This window comes from Hemiscyllium ocellatum, chromosome 15 (assembly GCF_020745735.1).
Source record: "Hemiscyllium ocellatum isolate sHemOce1 chromosome 15, sHemOce1.pat.X.cur, whole genome shotgun sequence".
NCBI classification, from domain to species: Eukaryota; Metazoa; Chordata; class Chondrichthyes; order Orectolobiformes; family Hemiscylliidae; genus Hemiscyllium; species Hemiscyllium ocellatum.
Window position 1 is genome coordinate 57,368,559 of NC_083415.1, and position 18,791 is coordinate 57,387,349.

The 18,791-nt window shown below is 43.6% G+C and overlaps 1 protein-coding gene across 1 annotated transcript; it reads left to right on the top strand.

Annotated features, from left to right (window-relative positions):
- Positions 1–3,508: 3,508 nt before the first annotated feature.
- On the top strand, positions 3,509–17,230 carry LOC132822802 (interleukin-17D-like). The gene is made up of 3 exons (XM_060836155.1): positions 3,509–3,686; positions 11,620–11,849; positions 16,869–17,230. Exons 1-3 carry the CDS (start codon positions 3,675–3,677, stop codon positions 17,107–17,109), a joined length of 483 nt encoding a protein of 160 aa, XP_060692138.1. The 5' UTR covers positions 3,509–3,674; the 3' UTR covers positions 17,110–17,230.
- Positions 17,231–18,791: the final 1,561 nt, after the last annotated feature.

Sequence of the window (18,791 nt, forward strand, 5' to 3'; positions counted from 1 at the left end):
ATGAGGGCAGAGTGGTAGATGTGATTTATATGGACTTCAGTAAGACATTCGACAAGGTTCCCCTTGGGAGACTGGTTAGCAAGGTTAGATCTCATGGAATAAAGGGAGAACTAGCCATTTGGGTACAGAATTGGCTGCAAGGTAGAAGACAGAGGGTGGTGGTTGGAGGGTTGTTTTTCACACTGGAGGCCTGTAACCAGTGGAGTGCCACAAGGGTAGGTGATGGGTCCACTGCTTTTTGTCATTTACATAAATGATTTAGGATGCGAGCATAAGAGGTACAGTTACTAAGTTTGCAGATGACACCAATATTGGAGGTGTAGTGGACATCGAAGAAGGGTACCTCAGATTACAACAGGATCTTGATCAGATGGGCCAATGGGGGCCAAGAAGTGGCAGATGGAGTTTAATTCAGATAAATGTGAGGTACTGCATTTAGGGAAAGCAAATCTTAGCAGGGCTTATGCACTTAATGTTAAGGTCCTAGGGAGTGTTGCTGAACAAAGAGACCTTGGAGTGTAGGTTTATAGCTCCTGGAGTTACAGGTAGATAGGATAGTGAAGAAGGCATTTGGTATGTTTTCTTTTGTTGGTCAGAGTATTGAGTACAGGGGTTGGGAGGTCATGTTGTGGCTGTACAGGACATTGGTTAGGCCACAGTTGGAATATTGTATGCAATTCTGGCCTCCTTCCTATCGGAAAGATGTTGTGAAACTTGAAAGGGTTCATGAAAAATTTACAAGGATGTTGCCAGGATTAGAGGATTTGAGCTATCGGAGAGGCTGAACAGGCTGGGGTTGTTTTCCTTGGAGCTTCGGAGGCTGGGGGGTGACCTTATCGAGGTTTACAAAATTATGAGGGGCACGGACAGATAAATAGACAAAGTGTTTTTCCTGGGTGGGGGAGTCCAGAATTAGAGGGCATAGGTTTTGGGTGAGAGGGGAAAGATATAAAAGGGACTAAGGGGCAGCTTTTTCACGCAGAGAGTGGTATGTGTATGGATTGAGCTGCCAGAGGATGTGGTGGAGCCTGGTACAATTGCAACATTTAAAAGGCATCTGGATGGGTATATGAATAGGAAGGGTTTGGAGGGATATGGGCCAGGTGCTGGCAGGTGGGACTAGATTGGGTTGGGATATCTGGTCGGCATGGACTGGTTGGACCGAAGGTTCTGTTTCCATGCTGTACATCTCAATGACTCTATGACTCTATACCTCCACTTTCCTACATATTCCCAAAATTCTTCAAGCCTTTTGCCAGACAGGAATCTATCCACCACTGCCTTAAAATGTTGCAAAAGACAAATTGACCTTGAAAGAGTTAAATGACATCAAAGGATAACATCCACTGCAGTTACTAGCGGTGTACCACAAGGATCTGTTTTGGGACCATTGCTTTTTGTTATCTTTATAAATGATCTAGAGGAAGGACTTGAAAGCTGGGTAAGCAAGTTTGCGGATGACACAAAAGTCGGTGGAGTTGTGGATAGTGAGGAAGGAAGTGGTAGGTTACAGCGGGATATAGATAAGTTGCAGAGCTGGGCGGAAATGTGGCAAATGGAATTCAATGTAGCTAAGTGCGAAGTCGTTCACTTTGGTAGGAATAACAAGATGATGGATTACTGGGCTAATGGTAGGCTACTTGGTAGTATGGATGAGCAGAGGGATCTTGGTGTCTATGTACACAGATCTCTGAAAGTTGCCACCCAGGTAAATAGTGCTGTGAGGAAGGCATATGGTGTACTGGGTAGATTCTTCACACAGCGGGTTGTGAGTTCATGGAATGCCCTGCCCGTATCAGTGGTGAACTCTCCTTCTTTATGGTCATTTAAGCGGGCATTGGATAGGCATTTGGAAGTTATTGGGCTAGTATAGGTTAGGTAGGATTTGGTCGGCGCAACATCGAGGGCCGAAGGGCCTGTACTGCGCTGTATCCTTCTATGTTCTATGTTCTATATCCACAAAGGACTGATCCTGGGAAAAGCCAAGTAATGCTGCAGTGGTTATTCTTCAGTTCAACAACATGTAACTAAAGCAGCAAAGTTGACTAACTCTTCATTCGAGCCTGATGTTTGTGTATGTTAGATATAACATCACTAGATATTAAGTACTATGTAATAAACAGTAACTGCTTATGAAGACTTGACCTACCTGCTAATGAAGACCGTGTGCCATCATCCCTCCTGTCTTGTAAGTAGGATTGGTGGCAGCAAATTTACCCATGATATTTTAATAGTTTGGCAGCTAACATTAAAAGGCAAAAATATTCAATGACCCCAATTTCCCTACTGTCTGGGGAACAGCATTCCAAAGACTGTCCACACTCCAGAAGTCAGAAATCTCCCTCTTCTTTTTTTCAGATTATTTACAGTGCGGAAACAGGCCCTTCGGCCCAACAAGTCCACACCTACCTGCCAAAGCACAACCCACCCAGACCCAGTCCTCTACATTTACCCCTTCAGCTAACACTATGGGCAATTTAGCATGGCCAATTCACCTTTGTTTTCAATGAGAGACTCCTTATGTGTTCCCTAATTCCAGTCTCCTTCAGTATCCATCCTGTCAGATCCTTTCACAGTCTGGTCATTCAGAAGCACAAAGTGTTATTGATGAACCGATCACTGAGCTGACATTAAGAAGATGTCACTATTTCTTTCAAAAGTTTACTTATTTGAAAGCAGGAGACAATGGCATTGCTGAGACCAGGGTAACATCAAGGGTGGAACAGTAATTTAGTCATTGCATCGCCATAGACTTATCAGACCATAGGGGGTGCTCTCTCATTAGAGAGAGATAAGCAACTAGTGGCGATTTAACCTGAGGGACCACCAGCCCTCAGGTGAGGGTAGGAGTTGAGATGGAGAATCTTGAACCAATGATGGGAATTGAATCCACACTGTTGGCATCACGCTGCAACAGAGCCAAACTAATTCCCCTATAATGAAGCAAAAATACGGAGTTAAGAGTTTAATAGTGACTGTATAACTATTGTCAACTGTTGACAAAAAAAGAACAACTTCCTTCATTCTTTGGGGAAGGAAATCTGCCTTGCTTTCCTGGTCTGGTCTATGTGTGACTCCAGACCCACGGCAATGAGGTTGACTCTTAGAGAAAAACATAAATAGCTGGCGAAACTCAGCACGTCTGGTAGTATCTATTGGAATAAAGCAGCGTTTATTTTTGAAGTCTGGTGACTCTTAGTGACTGTTAAGTGCCCTCTGGCTAATTAGGGATGGGCAATGAATACTATCCTCGACAGTGAAGCTATATCCCATGAATGATTTATGTTTAAAGTTGTATTAACTAAAGTACACAGTGAAACTGGTTCTTGTAACTAAAATACTTGAGGAAAAAAAATCTGTGATACTCCACACAGTGTGTCACGTTCGATGAAGGGAATTTCTGCAGCATGCATCAATTCCTTTTATGGTTAGGGTTGGGATTCGATCACTGTTTAACTTGATATCTCTACCCCTCCCTGCTATTGGCTCTGCTTCAGGTTCTTCCTTCTTATTGTATCCTGCTGCTGTGCTGCCGGAAGAGATCACAGGGGCTTTCCAGGAGGGGGGAAGCCACTTGGGAGCGAGTGGCTTTTTAAAAACTGCTCCAGGGTTGGAAACTCGGAAACGGCGAGGGCAACTAGGGACGGAACGAGACACCAGTGCAACCAGCAGCAATGTACTTTAAGGTAATTATGGAGAAACTGAGCCGGGAGCAGACAGGTAGTTTGTACAGACTGCATCTGAACGTGTCTAATTCTCATTTTTGCTCATTTGTCAGAATTACTTTCCTCTTAAATAATTTTTCAAACACTCGTGTTACTAACTTTTTTCATATCCCTGTTTATACGATTCGTTAAGTGGGAAAGGAGCAGTGAAGGTTTCTGGAGGCTTTTCAATGCAGTGTTTTGGCAGATCTGTCTCTCGGTTCACTGATTTACTTAAATCACTGGCCTCTCTTTCTATGGCTAACGAGCCTGCAATAAATTTTAAAACAATTTAAAGAAGCTAAACTTTGCAGATGCTGGAAATCTGAACAATGAACAGGCAGTGCTGCGGGATTTAAAATAGGGTGCAGTGTGGGGCTGGCAGTTTCAGTGGAGACAGAAACAGTTAATATTTCGAGTTCAGTGTGACATATTTCAAGCAGCATTCTTTCTTTTATTGTCAATATAAGCAAGTACTTAATTGATGTCACGTTTTATCTGACTTGTTTTTGGCAGCTGTGGGTCAGGACTGGTGCAGCATTTGCAAGTTCAGACAGAAGCCTCCAGATACAGATCTTAATAAGAGCCTCAATTTAGTGGAAATCTGGGTCTACCTAACTGAAGATGGGAGCCACCTAACCAATAACCAGACAAGGAGATCTGCCAGCACCTACCACGTTACTACTGTACCACTCTCTGAACCACCAGGCACCTCCTTGTCAGGGCATATAGAGAGGGCAGCACGAGTATTGGAGGGTCACTCCTATCTAGAGAACATGGAAAGCAAACTTTAATATCCATGTCCACTTTTTAGTTTCCTTAATCCATATAAACAAACACAACAGGACCAGCACTGGGCCATTTGGCCCATCAAACCTGCTCTGCCATTTGATCTGATGGTGGCTGAAGCTTTCGTTTCTGTTGACCCCAAATCCTTGTTAATCAAAATTTCTCTCTAACTAGGCCTCAAAAATACTCTGACCCAACTTTCCCTGCTGTCTAGTGAAGAGTCTTCCAAAGACTAATGACCTTGATATCTTTGTAATATCTCTGTCACTGTGTCTCACTGCCTTTTCCTCGATCTCACCAACTCTTGGGTCCTACGAGATTAGATGTGATTGTGGTTGGCAAAGAGGAGGTTTAGCAATTTTGAAAGATCTGAAAATAGATAAGACCCCAGGGCCAGATGGTATTTATCCTCGGATTCTCTGGGAAGCTAGGAAGGAGATTGCAGAGCCTTTGACTTCGATCTTTATATCATCATTATCGACAGGAGTAGTGCCACAAGGCTGGAGGATAGCAAAAGTTGTTCCCTTGTTTAAAAAGGGGAGTTGGGGCAATCCTGCTAATTATAGGCCAGTGAGCCTTACTTCGGTTGTGGGTAAGGCGTTGGAAAAGATTATAAAAGGTAGGATTCATAATGACCTGGAAAGGAATAATTTGATTAGGGATTATCAACACGGTTTTGAGAAAAGTTGGTCGTACCTCACTAACCTTATTGAGTTCTTTGAGAAGGTGACAAAACAGGTGGATGAAGGTAAAGTGGTTGATGTGGTGTACATGGACTTCAGTAAGGCATTTGGTAAGGTAGGCCATTACACAAAATCCGGAGTTTCGGGATTGAAGGTGATTTAGTGGTTTGGATCAGAAATTGGCTAGCTGAAAGAAGACAGAAGGTGGTGGTTAATGGGAAATGTTCATCCTGGAGCTCAGGTACTCGTGGTGTGTTGCAATGATCTGTTTTGGGATCACTGCTGTTTGTCATTTACCCTAAATAATCTGGATGTGGGCATAGAAGGATGGGTTAATAAATTTGTGGATGGTAATAAGGTCAGTAGAGTTGTGGACAGTTCCGAAGGATGTTGCGGGTTACAGAGGGACATAGATAAGATGCAGAGCTGGGCTGAGAAGTGGCAAATGGAGTTTAATGCGGAAAAGTGTGACGTAGTTCACTTCAGAAGGAATAAAGGAATGCAGAGTACTGGGCTAATGGTACAATTCTTGACGGTGTAGATGAACAGAGAGATCTTGGTGTCCATGTGCATAAATCCCTGAAAGTTGCCACCCAGGTTTATAGGGTTGTTAAGAAGGCATATGGTGTGTTGATGTTTATTGGTAGGGGGATTGAGTTTAGGGGTCATGAGGTCATGCTTCAACTGTACAAGGGTGTTGCTGAACAAAGAGACCTTGGAGTGCAGGTTCATAGCTCCTTGAAAGTGGAGTCGCAGGTAGATAGGATAGTGAAGAAGTCGATTGGTATGCTTTCTTTTATTGGTCAAAGTATTGAGTATAGGAATTGGGATGTCATGTTGCGGCTGTATAGGACATTGGTTAGGCCGCTGTTGGAATATTGCATGCAATTCTGGTCTCCTTCCTATCGGAAAGATGTTGTGAAACTTGAAAGGATTCCGAAAAGATTTACAAGGATGTTGCCAGGGTTGGAGGATTTGAGCTTTAGGGAGAGGGTGGGGCTGTTTTCCCTGGAGCATCAGAGGCTGAGGGGTGACCTTAGAGGTTTACAAAATTATCAGGGGCATGGATAGGATAAGTAGACAAAGCCTTTTCCCTGGGATGGGGGGAGTCCAAAACTAGAGGGCATAGGTTTAGGGTGAGAGGGGAAAGATATAAAAGGGACCTAAGGGGCAACTTTTTCGCGCAGAATGTAATGTAGAAAACATGGCAGCCAATTTGCACACTGTATTCCCACCATCAGCAATGTGATGCCAGGTGAACTATATCTTTAATATTAGTTGAGCAACAAACATTGACCAGAATACTAGTTCCCTGCTCTTCAAAATAACTTTTACATCAACCTGAGAGAACAAACGGATCTTTGTTCCACATGTGCTGATTTCTATCTTTTGGATGATGTGGAAACACTTCTGGATGTCTCAACTTGGTTGGCAGTGCCTCACTTGGAATTTGAATTGCTGTAGCGACATGTGTGTTGTAGCATGACACCTCTACCATCACCATCCATATTTCCAATGTTCTTCCCATCACATACTGATTGTTGCTCTCTCGCGCTCTGTCTTACCTCTGAGCATTAGCATCTGGGAGGATTTGCAGGTTGATCATAAATAGGAACAGAAGTAGGCTGTTTGGCCCATTGAACATATTCCTCCATCCAGTAGAATCATGGCTGAACTGACCATCCTCATGTTTACTTTCCTGCTCTTTCCCTATAACCCTCGATGGCTCAAGAGTCTATCTATCTATCTCAGCCTTAAATATACACAAGGACTCTGCCCTGACTCTGTGACAAGGAGTTCTGAAGACACTCCACCTTCAGAAGAATGATCCTCATCCCTGTTTTGCTGTGCCTTGCTTGGCCATCAGGTCTGTCAGTAGGACTTGAACTCGGGGCTTCTTGTTCAAAGAGTTTGATAGAGTAACATTTTGTAGCTTAGTGTTGAAAGGGATCTAATGTTGATCAGATGTAGAAGCAGCTGAAAATGTGTTGCTGAAAAAGCTCAGCAGGTCAGGCAGCATCCAGGGAACAGGAGATTCGACGTTTCGGGCATAAGCCCTTCTTCAAGAATGGTCCAAAACTTATGCCCGAAACATAGAATCTCCTGCTCCTTGGATGCTGCCTGACCTGCTGCGCTTTTTCAGCAACACATTTTCAGCTTTGATCTCCAGCATCTGCAGACCTCACTTTCTCCTCCAATGTAGAAGCAGTCAAGGCAAGGGATTGATATATTTTGGGGGGGTTTTGGAAAGTTTGAGTAGGCATCCAATTTGCTCCTGGTAACCATTTCATTACTTAATGTGAATGACTGACTCAACTCAGAAGAAATATGTCTGGAAAGGGATGGAGACTGCTTACTATAATCTGAATATGGCTCGGGGGTCAGTTGTATAACCGCCCTCATTTGCTGTATTTAACAGAGTTAGGTTTACTAAGATCATCATAAGGTAATTGACAACTTCGTCAGTGGTTGAAAAAAACACATAAAGCAAATAGTATTGGACTGGAAACAGCCTGGTCACTAGAATTGGAAGGATTGACTTCCACGTTGAAGGGGAATTTCCTGATTTTTTTTTGTGTGTATTAGCCAGGCTTTTTCAAAAGAGCTTCTGGTCAGAGCTCCTGTATTTTAGATGAAGTGTAGATCTTTCAAATGGATATAGATGACATGTTTTGCGGAAGAACAGCGATGTTCTTGAGGCATCGCTAGTTAATACAGAAGGTTGAATCATGAATCCGTGTGCATGTTTGTGGGGCCTTGCGATGTACAGTAAGTTGCTACTTTTCACCTTGCTACAGATTAATCTTCCCTAAAGCATTTGGGATATCCTGTGGTCTAGATAAACATGATGACAATGGGAGTTGTTGATTTTGTTTTTGTATTGCAGTTAGTTATTTTTTTTTCACTTCCCCAAGGTTTGGGTTGGAATTGAAAGTCTGATTGCCAGGTTCCTTAATAACCATTAAAGAATAGCAGATGTCAGTAAAAATAAGTTTTGGTCATTTGCAATGTGTTTTCGTAAATGTACGCCCAGCACAAAAGGCTCCCTGATTTGGAACAGATTGATGTGAAAAAGTCATAAGGAAGTCTAGCCACAGAGTTGTTGGGATGCATTTAATGAGCATGTCTCAGCCCAGTGCGAGGAGGGGGTGGCGGTGTTATGGGCTAGAGGGCCTATCAATATACTGCTCCTTGGATGCTGCCTGAACTGCTGTGCTTTTCCAGCACCACTAATCCAGAATCTGGTTTCCAGCATCTGCAGTCATTGTTTTTACCTAATATCTGGAACAGTTGGTACAAAGTCCCTGAGGACTGAGACAAGCTGAGATCTGCACACTTCAGCCTTTGCCTGTTTGAGTGCTCTGCTTGTAGGGTTAGCAATACTGATTGTGTCCTGCAACGACTCCCCCAGCTCCTCCCTCAGTGAAAATTGTGTTCTGGATTACACATTATGAAGTCGAGTCTGGAAACTTTCTGATTTGAGCCATCTACATTGGTAGTTGAATCCCAACTCCCTGTAATTAAGACATGGAAGGACACACTGGGTCCAGCTCACAGTAGAGCAAACCATTTCCCTGTTCTATCTTGTTAGCCCTCCAAGTTGATTTCCCCCTGCTGCCCACTTAAGTTCTTTTTCATATTAGTAATTGTCTTCACTTCCTCCTCTCTCATGGGCAGTGAGTTCTGAGTCACTGCTAATTATTGTTCTTCCTTGCATTTCTCCTTTTATCTTTCACCCATGATCTGTGTCTCCTCATCTCTTTACTGTTAGTTAGTGGAAACAGCTTTTTGTTGTGTATTTTATCTCATTCTGCCATTGTCTTCAGGAGAAGATGGTAGCATCTTATTTAGAGTTGGGGAGTAGCACCAATACTTCCTATCCATTGATGACTTGAGCAGTCTGCAGTAAACATACCCTATGTGTTATCCTGCTGTGACATGGTATGTTTCTTCATAAATGGCCTTTTCCTTGTCCCAACTTGTCAAAGATAATATCAATTCTGGGAAGGTTTGCTCACCTGTTTTTCATATTTAATCCCTCGAAAATTGATTTGATGCAAATACATAGCACAGCTGGTGTTAACACCCTTCTGAACACTCGAAGGTACTAGGAGAAGCAGGTTTCCTCTTGTTTAATTACAACATGATGACCAGTTGGATTTGACAAAGAATAGTAAAGCATTCATTAGTTTCCCAGCCTGTCATGATGCCTTTTTTTTCAAGTTTTAACATGTTTGCTCTAACAATGTGGTGCAAAATCGTTGGCAAAAGTCATCATTTCCTTTATTCAAAAAAGAAGTTGATGATATTTTTGTTCTGATAGGCTACAGGTTCCTAGTTACTGGAACTAATTGCGTTCCTAGTCTCTTATATAGTGCTGTGGTGGCCCAGTTGTTATGGTGTTATTCTGGCCAATTAGCGTTTGAACTCAATTGTTTCACAATCCTTTGTGAATCAAATAGAATGCATCTGCTCATTTTGGAGGTGTGTATTTAGATGAAAATGTAAACAAGAGTCCAAGAAGTTTAGAAACGTACTTTACTCCGACATGGCTTGGCTTGTGTTTGACTCTCTTTGTCCCTGAGGGTAACTTGGGATTGCCAGTGTTGGCTGTGTCCCAGGAACAAATATAACTTTTATTTTACAAAAACGTATGTTGGCCTGGTCCACCCCGACCAACCTGAAATACTTGTCCTGAACCACCAACAACATAAGATGGTGCCACACCCAGGGAGAGTCTGCACTCTGTTTAATGAATTTACTAACATGTATCTGCATCTGTATCTCTGATCTAAAGCCAGAAGCGCACACTCTCTGTTATAGACCCCTTTACCTGATGGTGAGAAATTGTGCAACTTCACAGGATGTGTTCCATCATTACAAGCAAGGAGCGCACAAGTTCACACCTGCATTGTCAAATACTGTATATACTCGAGTAATGGTGGAACTTTTTTAAAGTTAAATTTATGGAGTTGACTATTACATGGATACTATTCTTGAGGGGCTGAAATTCATGCCCATCAAAATTAATACAATATCGATAGCAGAGGCCCAACTGATCTCTGAACTCAAATGGAAAAAAAACAACAAATTATGGTAATTCTCAACACCTGGAGCAGAAAACAGCAGCCTGCAGACTGGAAGACCGGAAAAACAGCGGCCTGCAGACTGGAAGACCGGGAGCAGAGCGGAACAACCGGCCGACTGGAAAGCTGGAGCGGGTCGTGATGGCCAGCAGACTGACTCATAAACATTGATCTGTTATTTGTGAAGAACTAGGTTTGACCTTTACATGAGATATATGGAAACTTCCAGGTTATTTGGCCAAATATAGGGGGTCGACTTTTACTTGAGACCGACTATTACTCGAGTGTATACGGTATGTTGAGTTCAGTATGCTGCCAAGGAAGGAACTTTGATTTAAGTAGCACCTTTTGGCTGTCCCAAAGTAATTCTTTGCAAATTCAACATACTTGTCATACAGCAAGCTGTGACAAAATTAAAAACAGATTTTCAGTGATGTTTCTTTACACCTATGGTGTGGAGGTGCCGGTGTTGGATTGGGATGGACAAAGTCAGAAGTCACACGAGACCAGGTTATAGTCCAATAGGTTTGTCTGAAATCACAAGAGATGATGAAGGGGCAGTGCTCTGAAAGCTTGTTTCAGATAAATCTGTTGGACTATAACCTGGTGTCATGTGACTCCTGACTCTTTTCACAGTTAAACATTGACCAGGACGCCATGGGATCCTCTCTCCCCACTCACCTCCAAAACAAAGGCATGATTGGCTTGTCTGTGTTCACCTGGGGAAATTGCTGAGACCTTTAACATCTCGATGGCAATGAACTGGCCAGTGGTTAGTATCACTGTAATTGTGTGATCTAAGGACGATTCAGAAATCTGTATGATAGACCTTTTTTCTTTTTAAGGAGGATTGAGAGGTAATTGGCAGGGAACTTTGAAGTCAAGATTCCAGAGAATGGGATGTGGGTGGTTGAATGGATGGCTGATAAATGTGGGCTTGAATGATGAGGGAAGAACTGATCTGCAGAGGATAGCTGATGTAATGGAGCCAGAGCTACAGAATTGAACATTGTAAGAGCAAATGTGGGGAGGAAAAATCAGTTATTTTATGCAGATATCAAAAATTCAGAAGAATCACCTTGTGAGATGTGACAAGCCAGGACAGCGTTAAATCTATAGCCTGGCCCACTCGGATAGGTGCAGAATTCTACCTCCATTTTGGATATGCCTTGACTAGCCAGGTTGCATAAGATCTGTTACAGGAATGAGCTGCTGCCACCACCCTGTCATGTCCTTTCAATACACGCTTGCATTTCCTGAGTTCCGATTTGGATCAGTGCTTCTCTTGAGCCTTAGTAAGATATTGGTGGTGCTACTGGCAATAAATGGGAGCTGTGTTTGTCTCTTCTCTCGCAGGTGGAATGGGTTGTGTGTCTTGTTCTGCTCTCAAAGGTTCATCCATCCAGTGGAGCCAAGAAACTGTGTGCTGAGCCCTCCAACAAAGAACTCTCATGGAAGTTGAACAACCAGGTACCTCTCTCTGGAATGAGCAGTGCAAGGCACCTTGAACCCGGGAAAGCGTTCAACACGTATCACCAGCACACAGCACAGATAGGCGAAAGGAGCACATCCCCCTGGTCATACAGGTAACTGGTCAAACGTGTGCGGGTGAGGTGGAGTGGCCAAGCTAAATTGCTCAGGGTCCAGGGAAAAAGCAGACTAGCTGGGTTAGCCATGGGGATTACAGGGGTGGTGGGTGGGTCTGGGTGGGATGCTCTTTGGAAGGTCAGTGTGGACTCGAGTCTGAATGGCCCACTTCCATACTCTAGGGGGATTCTGTGCTTGTAATACTCGGCCTTAATCTTTTTGTGTGCAACCTCTGGCAAAGAAACAATATTGTAATTGGCCTGGTGCTTTGTAGGATTCATTCATATGATGTTGGCATCAGTAGTAAGGCCCAGCATTTAATGATCATCCCTTACTATCCTTCTCACAAGATATCGGTGAGTTGCTTCCTTGATAATCTAGTGGCCTGCTATTTCACAGAGCTAGGAAGTGTCAGCCACACGGCCATGTGAGCTAGAGCCCTGTATGGGTCAGACAGATTTTAAGGTTTCCTCACCTTAACAATATTATTGAATCTAGTTATTTCCAATGGTCACCATAAGTTTAGCTAACAATTTAATTTTGTCAGCTTCCTTGGTGAGGTGTGAACCCCTCTAGGCGTAGATCAGGGATCACCAGTCTGTTAATGTCACCACAAAGCTACGATTCTCAATGTTCTAGCATGGAGTCAAAAAGACCAGGAACCCCTCCAGTCCAATCTCTGCAAAAATCAGCCGATTTCAATGGATAGCCATTTTTTTGGGAAGAAGGGAAAGTTTTAGGAGTGCAGGGACGGTGGAGATACAGTTGCACATAGTGCTCCTTTTGGCTGTTTCTTCTCGAGATCCCTCTTGCAAAACGTCCTCAGAAATGTGAAGGTGAGGTGAAGCCAAAAAGCTGAGCAGGTTCACTGGTGAAAGATTTAGTCATCGAGAGTGTGGTGCTAGAAAAGCAGCGGGTCAGGCAGCATCCGAGGAACAGCGGAATCAACGTTTCGGGCAAAAGCCCTTCATCAGGAATGACTCTCGATGAAGGGCTTTTGCCCGAAACATTGACTCTCCTGCTCCTGGGATGCTACCTGGCCTCCTGTGTTTTTCCAGCACCCCACTCTTGACTCTAATCTTCAGCATCCGCAGTCCTCACTTTTTTGCCTGAGAAGGTTCAGTAGCCCAAGCATAATCAAGAATAGTACTTACAAGAGAAATTGATTTAAAAATAGGACAAAAAAAATTACGCGAGAAGGAGCAACATTTGAGTCTGCTCCACCTTTCTAGATCTTCTACCATCTACCTCAATGCCGTATTCCAGTGTTAACTCAATGGCATTGGATGAAATAGCTCCTTCAGGTGGTTGACATGGTTCTCTTATTGTGGTGGAATATTTTGATTGGATTTCACTCCTTGGGTATAATGATAATTGCCCCAAAAAGCCAAGGGGGAAGGGGAGGAGTTTTCAAATCAATTGTTGGAATCTGGAATACAGTGCCTCCAAGGATGCTGGAGCACGTGAGCTATAAGGAAACAGCAAGGCAAGTGGATCAAACTAGAGAGCTCTTTCAAAGAGCTAGCACAAACATATTGGGCTGGCTGAATGGCCTCATGTGCTGTAAAGTATTTACAGTAGCCTACCTTAAAAAGTCTTTCAATACTTCTTCGGCATTGACATTCCTGAACTTGTACCCAAGGGAATGTCTTCTCCTTTTGAGAAGTCAAGGAGATGCTTTCTACATGATAAAATCCAGCTGAAAGGAGACCGTTCACATTCTCTTCACAATGGAGGAAACCCATTCAAACAGGGTGGAGCATGTTTCAGTGCAGGCAATTCTCTGGTTGGGGAGGAGAATCCTTATTCTGAATAAATTCCAGTTTAGACACCCAATAGAAGTCCCACTACAGAAGGAAGCCATTGTGTCAATGCTTCTTTGTTAAAAGTCAGGAGTCACATGACACCAGGTTAAGGTCCAATAGGTTTATTTGAAATCACAAGCTTTTGGAGCGTTGCTCCTTTGCCAGGTGCTGCTGCAATTTTTGATTTAAATAATAATCCATTTTGCTGTTATTCTTACTCACACACTTTCTCCTCCTCCAGTGTCCAGTGAGCAGGCCTTCAGCTCAATGTGGACTTCACCAGTTTCCTCATTTCCCCTCTCCCCACCTTACCCCAGGTCCAACCTTCCGGCTCAGCACCGTCCTCATGACCTGTCTCACCTGCCAATCTCCCTTCCCACCTATCCACTCCACCCTCCCCTCTGACCTATCACCTCCATCCCCACCCCCCTTCACCTATTGTATTCTTTGCTACCTTCTGACCTCACAGTTCATTGTACTCCATCTGCAGACTCTTACCCACTCACTTAACTGATCTGTATCCCTCTGTAGTCTTTCAGTATCCTCTGCACACTTTGCCCCCTCTCCCTTTCTTGACAAGAGTCTACTTCTGCCTTTTTTTACAAAAAGGTCCTACTGTCACCTTTATCAGTTAAAGAATTCCAAAAACGTAGCCCTTCTGCTATGGGGGCAGAGGGAAGAAACGTTACCAAATCTCTCTTGATTGGATTATTGCTGATTTTGTTTTTAAGCAGTAACTCCTAGTTCTATGTAAGAGGAAACTTGCTCCTCGCAACTATCGTGTCAACCCAACACCAGATATGTCTCAAACAAGTCATTTCTTGCTTTTTTAAAACTCCTAGTGATACAAGCCTAGCCTGTCCAATCTCTCCCCATGAGACACCTGCCTAATCCAGCTATATTCTATGTAACATACTTTTTAAAAAAAACTTCTCTGCACTGTCTCCAATTCATTTGCATACTTTTTAAACAAGGTGACTGATATTGTGCACAGTATTCCAGATACAGCAATGTTCTATATAATTGAAGCATAATCTCTCTACTTTGGGTTCATTTGCTGTTGTGATAAATGATAACATGCTATTAACTTTCCTAATTATTTGCTGTACCTGCATAGTAACCTTTAGCACTTGAGAACGCCAACATTCTTCTGTATTTCTGGAGCTCTGCAATCTCTCTCTCTCTCTCCATTAAGTATTGTTTTTTCTATTCTTCCTGTCAAAACAGACAATTCCTGACTCTGGAAAAAGTACTGATGATTTTAATAGAGTAATTCAAAGTGATGAATGGCATTGGTAGCATAACTAAATAAAGCCGTTTCACTAGGAAGAGGGTTGTTAACCAGAGGACGCCAGTTTAAGGTAATTGGCAAAAGAGCCAAAGGGGGAGGTGAGCGTGTCAGCACATTGAGTTATTCAGAGTTCAAATGTATTGTTTAAACAGGCGGTGAAAGCAGATTTAAAACCTTTTTGATTAGAGGAATTGGATGAACGGGAAACCATTGTGGGAAGTGGATATGAAATCTAGGACAAAATTGATAGCTCTTTTCAAAGACTGACCGGACACATTGGGCAAAAGTGAGGACTACAGATGCTGGAAACTAGAGTTTAGATCAGAATGGTGCTAGAAGAGCACAGCAGGTCAGGCAGCATCCGAGGAGCAGGAATATTGATGTTTCGGGCAAAAGCCCTTCATCAGGAATGGAGGCAGGGAGCCTGCAGGGTGGAGAGATAAATGGGGGATGGTGGTGGGGGTGGGAGAAGGAGAAGGTAGCAAAGAATACAATAGGTGGATGGAGGTGATAGGTCAGAGAGGAGGGTGGAGTGGATAGGTGGAAAAGGAGATTGGCAGGTGGGACAGGTCATGAGGACGGTGCTGAGCCGGAAGATTGGACCTGGGGTAAGGTGGGGAGAGGGGAAATGAGGAAACTGGTGAAGTCCACATTGAGCTGAAGGCCTGCTCTCTGGACACTGGAGAAGCCGAAAGCATGGGCTGTTTGTGAAAGGGGCTGATTTACTAACCACAGTATGGTCATATATGTGTAGTGTCAGCCACCAGCAGTAAAGTGGGAAGGTTTGATTTATTTTCAGAAGGTGGAGAAAGCCTCAGGCTAGGCTGGTTTTGCAGGAATTTCTGCTATTACAACATGGATTCTTAAAGAGAAAACCAAATAGAACTACCACAGGTTCTCTCAGTGCTATTGGAGCGTGCGTTGAGGGTACCCCTCTAATATCTCCCAATAACTCTCTCCATCTTCAAAACCTTGGTGTGGGGGGTGGGGGTGCATGGTGGGGGGAGGAGGGCGTGGTGGGGGGAGGAGGGAAGTAAGAGAATGATGACTCCTAATGTGGCAGACTCTGGCTTGGAGACAGTGAGATGGCCCATTGGCCAAAAATACCTTTGTTCACTTGGAACAATGGCTGTAGTTTGGGCCCCAAAGCATCTCTGCTCATTAATAGTTCCTAACTTTGTTTTTTCCTTCCATTTTTGAGAAAATGAGACTGTACATAAACGGTAGAAAGCCAGGCCTCCGAACTCAACGTTTCTGGAAGCTTTTCAAAGTTGTTCACTGGAACAATTCATGCCTGAGGTTGTGAAAATGGTGACAAATATTTCTACAAATGGATGAATGAAGTTAGGCACTCCTCAATCACAGAAACATGAAGTCTGTGGTCTGATCAGTGTTCTGTCGAGTGCTCTGTAAGACAGTGATAGGACTATCACAGTTGGGATCATTGCATCTCAGCTGGGAAAAGACAGATGTTGGTTAGGAAGAATTGGAGACCATTCAGCCCAATGTGCCGCTTCCAATGGCTGATCTGTTCTGCAGCTTTGTTTACCATCTTCATTCCATGATGCCTCCTTCTGATGTTGGTTTAAAAAAAAATGTTTTCAATGGATCTGGCTCCCTTGTCCTCTGAGAAGAGAGTTCAGGCTTTCCCCCACTCTTTCGGTGAAGGTGTTCTGAAAAGAGCTAACTTTAATCTTCTACCTTGTGGTCACCCATCTGAGGGCATCCAATTAGTCATTGGCACGGCCACAAAAATCCTCACTGTGCGCTGATTCTGTTTCAATCCATGACTTTGAAAAAACAAACCTCTTCCAACCCCTCCACTCGCAATGACCTAAAGCATTGTAACAGTCCAGATTCCATTCACGGTGTGTCAACCTCTTCCTCAGTCATTTTTTGTCTTTCCCTTTTTCAAACTGTAGAATAAATGAAGATCAAGCACGATACCCGAGGAAGCTAATGGAAGCATACTGCTTGCACAAGGGCTGTCTGGGGCCAGATGGACTGATTGACAACACCGTCATGAGTGTACCCTATCACACAAGTGTCTTGGTGCTGAGGAGGACCCGCAGGTGCAAGCACAAGACATATATCTACAAACTGGTCCAGGAAAAAATCCCTGTGTTCTGTGTCTGCGTTATGCATGATGTAGACACTATTTAAATGCAGCAGCCGGAGACCCCAGTAACCTGATTGTAGCCCTCGTTGTCAGTTCCATGAGAGAGTTTTCCTGTAGGTCAGTAATAAAAAGAAATGTGGAATATTTTGATTTATTTTTCTGAAATCCAAGCGTGTGTCTTGTTCTCTTGCTGCAAGCCAGCTCCATGGTTAACACCCAGGTTCCTGAATCCATTGTAAGGTACAGCTATGGCTTCATCCTGCTCCCTTCTCTTGGGAGAACATGGTAGAGCTAACACTCTGGGAGAAAATGAGGACACCAGATGCTGGAGATCAGAGTCGAACGTGTGGTACTGGAAAAGCACAGCAGGTCAGGCAGCATCCGAGGAGTAGGAGAATCGATGTTTCGGGATGAAGGGCTCTTGCCCGAAACGTTAATTCTCCTGCTCCTCGGATGCTGCCTGACCTGCTGTATTTTTCCAGCACCCCACTCTAACACTTTGAGATTTGCAATCATAATTTCCAAAATGTGGAGCTGTCAGAGTAGGTGGTGGAGGCCAGTACAATTACAACATTTATAAAAGCATCTGGATGAGTATATGAAGAGGAAAGACTTGGAGGAATATGGGCCAAGTGCTGGCAAATGGAACTAGATTAGGTTAGGATATCTGGTCGGCATGGACGAGTTGGAACGAAGACTCTGTTTTCGTGTTGTACGTCTCTTTGACTCTCGACTCTATAAGGTTTTTCAGGAAGTTTGCTAAAAGCGAGAAACACTATTTAAGGGCTTGAGTTAACAATGCAGTTTGTTGGTAATGGTTTTATTAAAAGATCAGTGCCCTCGATATGAATGTTGCTAAGCATATACTAAGCATCCAGAGTTGTTCTTGCAAAGTTGGTGGTGAGTCATCACCATGCATTTTTGCAGTCTCTTGCATTTTCATTGTATCGTGCTGAAGTAGGGCTAATGATTGAAGACGATACATTTCTTTGGTAAGGAAATCATCGAGTCCCTACAGTGCAGGAGTAGGCTATTCAGCCCATCGAGTCCACATTGACCCTCCAAAGAGTATTCCACTGGGACCCATCCCTGTGACACGACATTTCCCAAGCCAATCCACTTAATCTGTACAACTTTGGGCTGTTGGAGGAAACCGGAACACCCAAACAAAACCCACGCAGTCACTGGGTGAATGTGCAAACTCCACACAGACAGTTGCCTGAGGGTGGAATCGAACCTGTGTCCCTGGTGCTGTGTTTCAGCAATGCTAATTACTGAGCCACCATGCCTCCCAAAACCTGTCAGAATACCTGCCATACCTGTTAGAAATAGTTTTTGGCTTGTGTTATGAAACTCCTGAGTGACTTAAGAGACTGTAAGCAAGAAGATGTTCTGCTGGACCTGTCTATCCTATGTTCCTGTTTGGTGTGTTACAGTTGGTCATCCTTCATCAGCCAATTAGTTACTGTATTTAACTCCTTTAACATCGCCTAAAAACCTATGTATTTAGCACTTCGGGTTTGAAAGGATGCCATTTCCTTTAACTAAAGCCAGGTTTGTATGACAATCAATGTTAGCATTGTGCTAACCGTTAGTGAGACACGCTTTCAATTCCAGGTTTATTAATGGGATTTAGCTACCAGGGTGGTATTTGGACTCTGATCCCGAGAGCATTAGACTGCATTCCTGGATTACAAACCCAATGCGATTCCTGCTATGCCACTGT

Bases quoted from the DNA above. Each gene is read 5' to 3' on its own strand.
- LOC132822802 (XM_060836155.1), top strand. The intron at 11,850-16,868 runs GTAACTGGTCAA...TTCAAACTGTAG, and splicing joins ACATCCCCCTGGTCATACAG to AATAAATGAAGATCAAGCAC.